Raw genomic sequence first — 11,381 nt, 5'->3', positions numbered from 1 at the left:
ACCTCCCGCCCGGGGGGAGTGGCGCGCTCGCAGCCCCGCTGCAGCACAGCGCCGAGCGCGGAAAGCCGAGTGCGGGGCGCGCGGGGCAGAGGCGGGGGGACGGTTCCAGGCTGCCATGGGAGTGCAGTGACGGGGTGCTCAGGGTGGACTTCCTCGGCGGCGCGGCGCTCGCACGGAGCTCCCTGGCTGTTGGTGCGTCTCGTCGGTCACCATGAAAGGTAGGACGCGCGGAGGGCTTCGCGGGGCTCCGGGTCGCGCGGGAGGCACCGGGGCGGTACCTGCGCGAACTTTCTCCGCGGGTTCGTGCGCGGATACTTGGGGCGCTCCCTGACTCCGGCGTCGGGCACTGCAGGGGACCTCGTGGTTGGAGTTTTTAAACGTGCAAGTGTTCCCCTCCCCATCGTGTAGTTTGAAAAGTAGTTTGAAGCCCTAAGTCGTTGTTTACGGATTCCAGCTTCCAACTTTTTAATTGAAAAAATATGCCGAGGAGAGAGTGGAGGCATAATAATCCCCCTGGACCGTTCACCGCTGTCCAGAGCCGCCCCCCCCCCCCCAGTCCCCGGTCCCTTCCCTTTCTCCTCGGTGCTGTTCCTCTATCCGACAATTTGGTGTGCCGCGGTCCGGTGATTTCGCCGCGGCTCGGGGTGTTCGCGGTGCGCGCGCTCCACATCTGGCAATGATTAGGTGCCCGCGGAGTTCATCTGGCTCGGGACGTGCATTTGGCATCTTCCTCCCTAAGATCCACCGACTGGAAAATAACTGCTCTTCGTTTTGCATCCCTTCCATGTGCCCAACTGATGGTTGTTGTACCCACGTGCGTTCGGGGGGTGTCACACATCGTCTTGTTAATCGTCCCTGAGCGGTGTCCTCTGCAGGCCGGTTTAACAAAGTGTCAGTTTTGACACTTAAAAAAGAATCATAAGGAGAGGGGCTTTGCAGGGCAGCCTTCTGTTTCGTGGAAACACGGAGATTTGTTAGCAGAGTCCTGGTTTATATGTGAGATAAATAACTACAGCGGAGGCATCAGCGGGAGACTCCAGTACTACTGACTAGGCAATGTTTTAACTCCTCAGGGAGTAGTTTAAGGGTGGGGCCGGCGTGGTGTTTACACAAGACTGCAGTTCCTGATTTTGTGTTAGGATAACGGGTTTCAGTACCTCCGTGGGCTGGGCGCGAAGGAGGGGGCTGGGTGCCAAGTGCCATCTGACCGCGGTGCAGGGGCGTCTCCAGACGCCGGGAGACTAAGCGATGCGACTGCTTTGACCGGCCAGGGCTGCTGTCCGAGGGAGGCGCCCGGGGAGCCTCCACGCGCTTGCAAAGCAACTTTTGGCTCTGGAAGCTTTCCCCGAAAGGCAGTTCGCTCTGAACTGTCCGGGGCGACAGTGTCCCACTAGTTAGCTCACCCCCAGTTCATTAGGTCTTCAACCCTGGGAAGGGGGGCTGAACCCCAGGTGAAAAGTACCCGCCCTAGGGAAAGAGAAGTTTCTGGCCGAAGAATTCCAAAATGCAATAGTGTGTTTCTTCTCTGTCCACCGCAGTTTCTCTTCTCTCGTTTACATTTTAGGAAACACACATTCCTTAGCTGCTGCTGTTGTTGTTAGGTGCCGTCCGGTCGCTTCAGACTCATAGTCACCCTATGTACAACGGAACAAAATACTGCCTGGTTAGTAGTTTTTAAACTCTTGGGAAGATAAACCACTCACTCACTTCACCAGCTCCCACTGGAGTTTCTAAACCCTGAGAGTCTTGTTGTGCTTTTCAATGGGTAAATGACCAGTATTTACCCATTGGGTATTTTTCAGTGTTAATTCAAATCTGCAATGGAAAATACACCTAAGAGCTCTCAACACGTTTTTGTGAATTTACACTGCATTCTGGACCAGCTGGAGACCCCACTGGGAAGGGTCCTTGCTTACCTCCTGCAGTCTGGACACTCCTCAACGGGCCACCTTCTGCCCCAGTGACGATGAAGGAGTGAGGGAGGATGAGGGGGAAGGGGCAAATTCCTGGATAGACTGGTCACTTTGAAGGCCTCTTTTGAAATGACAATATCCTGTAAGAGGATTGTTTACCAACTATTACCACACAGTTTGCACCCATGTATCTGGTTGGTGAGGTGGGGAAGGGAGGGAACAGTAATAATTTTCTTGGGTCACCAGTCCCTGAGCGGCACAAGTGATTTGTGCTCCACTACTAACCTAAAGTTTGGCGGTTCAAACTCACCCAGTGGTGAAGTAGAAGAAGGGCCTGGAGATCTGCTTCCCTAAAGATCACAGCCAAGAAAATCCTACAAGGCAGTTCTGTTCTAACACATGGGGTTGCTGTGAGTTGGAATCAGGCTTGGTTTTGGTCTTAAGTGGGCACCATGAGCTGGAGACTGACTCCCTGGCAGCTAACAACAAGTGCCAGCCACAGTGCTCTGCCCCCTGCAAGTACTCTATCAAGCCTCTCAACAGCCTGTGAAGGAGGGTTTTAACTCCCGCATCCCTGGGTGGCCCAAATGGTGAAGCAGTTGACTACTAGGTGAAAGGTTGGCAGATAGAACCTGCCCAGAGGTGCCTAGGAAGACAGGCCTGGCATCTGCTTCCAGAAGATCACAGCCTTGAAAACCCTATGGAGCAGTTCTACTGTGCACACGTGGGGTCACCATGGGTCAGAGTCAATGTAACAGCAATTAACAATATTGTAGACATGGAAACTGAGTCTAGAAGAAATAGGAACCAGCAACTCGGAGGTTGGTAGACTTCTAAAGACAAGCTTTGCTGGTTTTCGTGTGTTACTTGAAACCACTTTGAACACGTGATATATTCACCTCTGGTGCAGATTAGAAGTAAGGTGAATCTCAGGCAATTTAAGTAGCCAGGTAACCTGCAATTGGCGCAGTAGTCAGGAAGGGGTGAAGCCAAGTAACTGGACACAAGACTTCTGAAGCCAAGCCCCAGGTGTGTTCCTAGACGAAAGGAAAGCTGCCTGTAGCAGGTGGTGTTTTTGCCATAGGTAACCCACCCGAAAGTAAACTGCATTAGGCTTTCCCTGGGCTCGTAATTACTTTGCATAGTTGTTAACTAACTATGCTTCAGAAAGCCAACTATTCATTAAAGTTGATTTTTCTAAATGATAGAAGTTAATAACCAGTTTTGCAGATACTTAAAGTACTAACCTAAAGCGTTCTTTAATCAAATAGAAAATCAGGAGACACCTTAGAAGTTATAGTTCATAAATACTGACTGCCAAAGCAAACTTAGCTCCTGTGTGTCAGATGCCTTTTTCAGGTAGCATCTGACTTTCTAATTCTTGTGGTTAAACCTCTGACATAGCCTTTGTAATAACCTAGGCTTTCTGAGTGTAATCCCATAATCTGCCATGGGCCACAGCGCCACCTATCCGTTATATTCAGCAAACATCTGTCTCTGTTCCTGTTTCCTCCATCCCTGGAGTCACAAGTACCAAAATAATGACATCATTATATGTTTTCCAGAAGAAAATTACTTGCTCGTTGCTGCAATACTTGAAGTCTCCCAAACTGATTAAAACATGAAGTTAGTTTTAATTTATTTCCAAATCCATTTTCAGTGAGCTGTACGACACCATAAATCTCACGGTTTCTGGATAAATATCCACGTTCTTTATGATAGAATGTGGCTCCTCTGAGTTAAGTATGCCGTTACTAAATCGCACTCCCTGGTTCGGAAAGGTGGGGCTGTTTGTGAGTTTCAGCGCAGCCACGCTTGCTTGTTGCCCAAGAGACTGCTGCAAACAACCGCCAAGCCCCAGGACCACAGCAGTCCAAACCACTGTTCTCATTTAACACGGAGGAGGTTGGTGTCATCAAAACATAGTATTCAGCTACATACTTCTGTACTCTTGTATATAAACATTTCTGAAATACTGTTTGGCAATAATACTTCTAAAACGCTCTGGTAAACACTGTGCTTCTCCTTGCCCTGCTGTTTTTTTGGGGGCTCACAGTCTCCTTTCTTTCCCAGTGTCTCTCTAAGATTTTCTGTCCTCAACTGGGACAAGGAAACAAGGAGTAAGGGCCGACGGCACTCAACATGGAGGCAGTCATGTTTTCTGAGGGGAAGTGGGAACAAAATCAGGCTTCTTTCCCTTCGCTGGTTGAGGATCAGGCTGCCCTTCCTCTGGAAGGCAAATTTCCAATCTCATTATACTTTTGACTTTGCACTATTTTGAGGATGCTTGGCATCCTTCAATTAATCTGAGGTTTAATTATTGCTAAGTATAGCTATTCTCTGTGGTCTCCGCTGCCATTTCCCCAGGTGGTTTCCGTGCTGTCACTGTGTCCCCCTTTTGCCGTGTGGCTCGCCCCCTGTAATGGTGTGAATAGGAAAAGCTGGCAGATGATAGCGTTCAAGTTTTATCATAAACAGGTATCTGATTTTACTAATTAAAGCTTATTCTCATTAAAATACTGTTTCAGAACAGCTGATGGAACTGCTGCCAATGTAAGTTAAATCGCCCTTGATGTGTTAGGTTTCAAATAAGAAAATAGATGTTTAAATTTTGTGAGAAAAAATTATGCTTTGCCAGGGGTAAACCCAGCATGTGGGCGGTCTCCCAGGGAGCGACATCTGACATGCATCTCTCCCCAAGGCAGGAAGAAGGGGTAGGGGTTCCAGAAGCCCAAAGTGGTGGCAGAGCCCAGCCTTCATGCTGGGCAGTGGGTGTCCAGAGTGCTGCCGATGGCAGAGCTTCAGCTGGTGAATCAGACAGAGTGCAGTGAACAGACTTGGGCAGGTGGGCAGAAGGCAGTCTAGGTCTTTGAGGTCATCATCTGTGGAGGGAGTCTGCCTCCGTCCATGGGGTGAGCTACCCCAGGCTTGTCCTGTTCTTTCCAGCTTCTGCTCTTCTGCCACTCCGGAAGACACGGGATTCTCTCAGCTCTGGATTTCCTGTCTATGGCGACAAGGCAGGGCACAGGGTACTGTGGCTGTGCTCACTGACAGCTTCTTAGGTATGATTGATGGGCCACTTAATAGCTCCACTTATTATTTTTCTCTTTAATAATAGCTAACATTTATAGAAAGGTCCCTGGGTGGTGGAAATGGTTTGAACTCGACTACTAACCTAAAGGTTGGCAGTTTGAATCCACCAGTGGTGCTGTGGAAGAAAGTCCTGGAGGTCTGCTTCTGTAAAGGTTATAGCCAAGAAAACCCTATGGAGCAGTTCTGTTCTGTAACACATGAGGTCGCCATGAGTTGGAAACAACTCAATGGCAGTGGGTTTTTTTTTTTTTTTTTTTTTGGTTTCAACATTTATTGAGCACCTGTCATGCTGGGCATCATTTATTCCATTTTACAGAGAGGAAAACTTGGGCTCAGAGAGGTTGAGTTACTTGTCTGAGGGCACCCAGCTAGTCACTGGGAGAATCGGTATTTGAACTCAGGCTGTGGGACTCCAGATTCTACATTTTTAAACCTCTAGCCTATGCTACTTTGTAGCCACACTTTAATAATTCATTCAGTTGATACATCTTTGTTACATATCTACTGTATGCCACACTCTGCTAGACAGTGAGTGAGCAAGGTAGACAGGGCCCTGCCCTCTGGACCTTATACCCATGATAACCTCACAGCAAAGGCCAGAAGACATTGGAGGAGACTCTGAAACAAAAAAACCAAACCTGTTACCATCGAGTTTATTCTGACTCATTGTCACCCCATGTGTTACAGAGGAAAAAAACTGCTATATAGAATTTTTTTTTTTTTTACCGTAATCTTTATGGAAGCAGATCGCCAGGCCTTTTTTCCATGGCACCTCTGGGAGGGTTTGAACTGCCAACCTTTAGGTTAGTAGTCAAGTACAAACTATTTGTACCACCCAGGGACCTCGGAGGAGACTCTGGACTGGAGCTTATGCAAAGATGAAGCAGATTCCAGAGTGGCTGCCCTGTGTAGAGCTTGTCTTCTGAGAGCCTTTGATTATGGCTGACGGAATGAATGGATGGCCTGCTGTAGCCATCCGCTCTGGAGACAGCCCCTGCACAAGTCTTGCTACTGACAGGTTTGCCATGAGATAATTAAACATTGTCTGAAGTGCCATTGTCAGGGACAGACAATGTAATTATAACTACCAGTGGGTGATCGGTAGACAGAATGATAATAAATAAACGTTTTAAACAATAAGGGATAGGGAGGTATAGACATTCTGCACAGAAAGTATTTCATCCTTTAATGCTGACAACAGCATTTCTAACTATACCAGCCATCCAAAGCTTGAGGGAGGTAACTTTTCAGGCAAGCAGTGATTTGATTTCTATTTAAGTCAATGATCTTGGAAAAGTCAAAATCAACACAGTACCTTGAAAAAGCCCTGATGATTGCTGAAGGGACCTTTGTAATTATATAGCAGTAAAAACCAATGTAAGTGGAAATTAGTAATCTCAAATTAAGATTCCAAGGAGATTTTAGGAATTCTCTTAACTCCTGAATTGATCATGAAGTCTCATTTAATACTCTTAAAACTATTTTTAAATGTGTTTTTCAACATAGACTAGGAGTTAAAATTAAATACATTTGTTTGACTTAGTTATTGAAACGTGACTCCTTAATGCTTACTGCATGGTTTGGTGTTATAACTCAGTATCACGTGAAGTAATATTCACTAGCCTGGGAGGTTGGACGTTTGACATTCTGAGTGAAGTATTCTCGTTTCTTTGGATCTTAACTACCTTAACCAGTTGCTGTTGAGTCAGCTCTGACTCCTGGTGACCCTGTGTGTGTCAGAGTAGAACTGTGCTCCGTAGGGTTTTCAGTGGCTGATTTTTCAGAAGTAGATTGCCAGACCTTTCTTGGAAGGTGCCTCTGGGTGGACTTGAACCTCCAACCTTTCAGTTAGCAGCCTACCGTATTAACCATTTGCATCACCCAGGGACTCTGTTAGGAAACTAGGTGATGTTTATAAAACAATTTATTATGTAAAGCTTAGATATTCCAACTTTAGATGATAATCGACCAACCAACCAAACAAACCCATTGCCATCGACTTGATTCTGACTCATAGCGACCCTATAGGACAGAGTAGAACTGCCCCCTAGGGTTTCTAAGGAGCAGCTGGTGGATTCCAACTGCCAGCCTTTTGATTACCAGCCTGAGCTCTTAACCATTATGCCACCAGAACTCCAAGTAGGTAATAAGTACTTTAAAATATAATTATACCATTTCATAAAATGTAATTATATTTAGTGGTCCCAGGTGTTGAACCTGATAATGTTAGTGTGGCGGTGAAGGATGTTGGGCCCTGAAACCAGAGAGCCTGGGTGACCTCGGGCAAATTACTTAACCTCTTGGGGCCCCGATTTCTTTATCTGTCAAATGGGGAATAATAGCAGTACCTACCTAATAGAGCTGTTTTGAGGAATAAATAAATTAATATAGATCAAGTGTTTAGAACAACTGTTTAGCACATAATAAGAATTCTAGAAATTTTAGCTGTTATAATGCCATGTTATTATAACCTGCTGCTTCCTCCAGACAGTAATGTAGTTGCCAGTGAAGAGCCATTTGTCCTAAGTTAATCAAGTGATATGGTGTATACTATGAAGGCAAAAGTTTTGAAGTTAAAGTACTTGCCAATTATCAATATGTTAATACTGACCTTGGGGATGGGAGGGAGTTGTGCTCTGTATGGGGAACAGTGTTAGTACCGATCTGTCTTCAGCTGCCTGAGCTTGTGTGATTGTCAACGTGATGGTTGTCAAGAATCAGCTCTAATGATGATGCGGGGACCGTGTTTATAGTGAAGTTTGCAATTACAATGAAATGGTACAATTTTCCCGTTTGTTACAATGTTGTTGTTGTTTTTGTTAGGTGCCTTTGAGTTGGTTCCAACTCCTAGCGACCCTGTGTACAACAGAACGAAACACTGCCCCGTCCTGTGCTGTCCTCACAGTCGTTGTTATGCTCGAGCCCATTGTTGCGCCACTGTGTCAATCCATCTTATTGAGGGCCTTCCTCTTTTTTTGCTGACCCTCAGCTTTGCCAAGCATGATGTCCTTCTCTAGGGACTGGTCCCTCCTGATAACATGTTGAAGGTACAAGAGACAAAGTTTTGCCATCCTCGCTTCTAAGGAACATTCTGGCTGTACTTCTTCCAAGACAGACTTGTTCGTTCTTCTGACAGTCCATGGTATATTCAATATTTTTTGCCAACACCATTATTCAAAGGCATCAATTCTTCTTTGGTCTTCCTTATTCATTGTGCAGCTTTCATTATCTTGCATATGAGGCAATTGAAAACACCCTGGCTTGAGTTAGGCACACTTTAGTCCTCAAAGTGACATCTTTGCTTTTTAACACTTTAAAGAGGTCTTTTGCAGCAGATTTGCCCAATGCAGTACATCATTTTGATTTGTTACAATAGTGGGAGAGGATTGTTAAATGCATATAAATACATTTAATATACCTAGGAGCACTTGTTTTCCAGCTGCACTATTCTTATTCAGGTGACAATAACATAATATTTTTAAAGATTTGTGTCTCAGATCCAGTGCCTAGTTCCATCCAGTAAGGATATGACATCAAGGAAACAAAACTTAAAACAAGTTTACCTCTAAATAAATATTATGGACAGGTGTTTTATATGTATGTATATATATATATATATATGTGTGTGTATATATATATGTGTGTATGTATCTCTTAGGGGCCAGTGGTGGTTCAGTAGAATTCTCACTTCCATGCAGGAGACCCAGGTTCGATTCCTGGCCAGTGCACCTCATGTACAGTCACCACTTGTCTGTCAGTGGAAGCTTGCATGTTGCTATGATGCTGAACAGGTTTCAGCAGACCTTCTAAACTAAGACAGACTAGGAAGAAAGGTGTAGTGATCTACTTTCAAATAGCAGCCAGTGAAAACCCTGTGGATCACAACCGTCCAATCTGCAGCCTGTCATGGGGTGACTTAAGATCAGACAGCATTTCATTCTGTTGTACATGGGGTTGTCATCAGTCGGGGGCTGACTGGATGGCAGCTAAAAACAACATATATTTCTTAACTGTATGATATAATGTCTATTTCATTGATGGTGTTAGTTTTCCATTAAGCTATTGTATTTCTGCTTTATTTACAATTGGGCCACCAAGTCCTAACTAACTTTCATTCAAATATTTAGTACAGGTAGTCCCCAATTTACAATGGGGTTCTGTTCCAGTGGCTCCATCGTAGATCAGTTCTGACGTAAGTAGAATATTCACTTTCATTATTATTGCCTTTTATTATCAGTATCTTTATAAATCGTAACATGAACATCTGAGAATGGTAACATCAGCAAATTATGTGCTGTAACATTGTGTGTAGTATATATTACTAACAGTAAGATATACAAAAGTTTATAAGTGTGGTTTGTCATAACTCAAATACGGAGTAAGTTGGGGACTACCTGTATGTACTTTCTGTGGGCACAGCACTTAAGAAACATCGAATAAATGAATGAAAGATAGCCTCTGCCCTCCAGGAGCTTGCAGTCTGGTATACAAGGTAAGACTTGTGCATAAACAACTGGAATCAAAGATCCAAAACCAAATCTGCTGCCGTCGGGTCGATTAGGACTCATAATGACCCTACAGGACAGAGTAGAACTGCCCCATAGGGTTTCCAAGGAGTGGCTGGTAGATCTGAACTGCCGACCTTTTGGTTAGCAGCTGAGCGCTTAACCACTATGCCACCAGGGCTCTGAAATCCAAGACAAAAGGTGAAAAGTGCCTTATTTAGATAAACACTACTGGAAGACAGGAGGAAGAGGCAGCTTGGGCTGGAGACAGGGATATTTTCATTTGGAGGAGAGATTTGAGTTGCTTCTGAAAGACTTCGATTCATTCTCTTGATTTATGTTTCATATTTCAAATTATTCTGATAGGGTAAAAGTAGTTAAATAATGTTTTGAAAGAGGTGAATGGCGCATCAGGGCTACCCTGGAATCTTTGAGTGTGACATTTCAGTGTGGGCGGTGAGAGGAAACCAACATTTTCCTGAACTTTGCTTCTTAAGCTCAATTTGGTCCATCGTGTGTAATTAATTATAGTATATTGCTTTTGTCACAGTTATTTAGATAATATAAACTTAATATCAGATGCAGTGGTTAAGTGCTAGGCTGCTAACCAGAAAGGTAAGGGGTTCAAACCCACCAGCTCCTCCATGGGAGAAAGATGTGACGGTCTGCTTCTGTAAAGATTACAGCCTTGGAAACTCTATGGGGCAGTTATGCTCTGTCCTGTAGGGTCGCTATGAGTCGAAATCGACTCGACGGCAGTGGGTTTGGTTTTTTTAAAATCTAATGTTAAGTGATTTCGAAACAGAACAGATTTATCAGTTTGATTTATTTATGTTACCAAAGAGCACTTATTTTTTGTCCCAGCATTTGTGCCCCAGAGAAATGGGTGGCACTGGTTTTCCTCCCGAATGACCCCTGTGTTTGAGGCCCTTCCAGAGCCCTTGTAAAATCTGAAGCGGGGATTCAGGTGGGGACCTGAATCTCTTACTAACATGGTTGGATGACAACTGCTTCCATGCCTAAGAGAAGGGGAAGCACCTCACCTCCTGTGTGGTCTGTCACCTATGAATGATGAATGTATTGTCTAGCTTTTGAGTGTCATATTTGTTGCATATTTTTAAAGTTGTTGAGGTTGGTGTCTGCTGGGGGATATCTGGTTTAGCCCTGACTACCAACGGAGGGGTAAAAGTAACAAAAACCCTCAGTTTTGTTGGAATATAAACTAGGAACGAGATACTTTATCTCTCTGTATCCTAAAAAACAAGTGTCTGCTGTTTTTACAAGCTCAGAATTACAAGTTGTGCCAGAAATTGGAATCATTTATGTCTTTGTAATTTTGACTTAAAATAAAACTTTGACAGTGAATCAGAAAATGATCCTATTGTTGCAAAACATAAAATTCAGAAAGCAGTTGAGTAAATAAAGCTCCTATAATACTTTTGAATAATCTACAAGTATTTAAATTGCTACAAATTACTTCATCAGTTTGGAAGGGAACAACCTGGAGCAGTTGAATGGAAGGCAGATTAGTTACCCCATCAAAAATATCCTGAACCTCCGATATTTGTTACACTGCATTGAACTCATTCACTTGCAGAATACTCAATAACTATGGTCTAGAAATGCCAGTGGCAGGGGGGAGGATCTATAGAAGGAGCCACATAAGGTGTTATATTTTATAGCTGTAAAACCAGGGCAGATATTACTGATATTACTCTTAGGGTTAAATCAAGGTTAAAGACTATCTTTCTTCATTTTTTTTTTTTTTCACAATTAATTTTCTTTATTAAGATGGCATTTACCTGCTGTCTATTCAGTCATTTCAGTTTCAGGGGATAATTTTTTTTTTTTTTATTGTACTTCAGGTGAA

The 11,381-nt window shown here is 44.2% G+C and overlaps 1 protein-coding gene across 1 annotated transcript in view; it reads left to right on the top strand.

The window, feature by feature from the left end:
* The first annotated feature begins 95 nt into the window (after window positions 1-95).
* The window catches only part of COLEC12 (collectin subfamily member 12), a 225,309-nt gene continuing 214,023 nt past the window's right edge, over window positions 96-11,381 (top strand). The window contains exon 1 of the mRNA XM_004389698.3: window positions 96-218. Coding sequence (XP_004389755.1) covers window positions 212-218 — 7 coding nt within the window. The 5' untranslated portion in view covers window positions 96-211. The remainder of the gene's footprint in view (window positions 219-11,381) is intronic.

Source organism: Trichechus manatus, unplaced genomic scaffold (assembly GCF_000243295.1).
Source record: "Trichechus manatus latirostris isolate Lorelei unplaced genomic scaffold, TriManLat1.0 scaffold00256, whole genome shotgun sequence".
Classification (NCBI taxonomy): Eukaryota; Metazoa; Chordata; class Mammalia; order Sirenia; family Trichechidae; genus Trichechus; species Trichechus manatus.
Note: the sequence above shows the minus strand (reverse complement) of the source record. Positions and strands in the feature narration are given on the sequence as shown.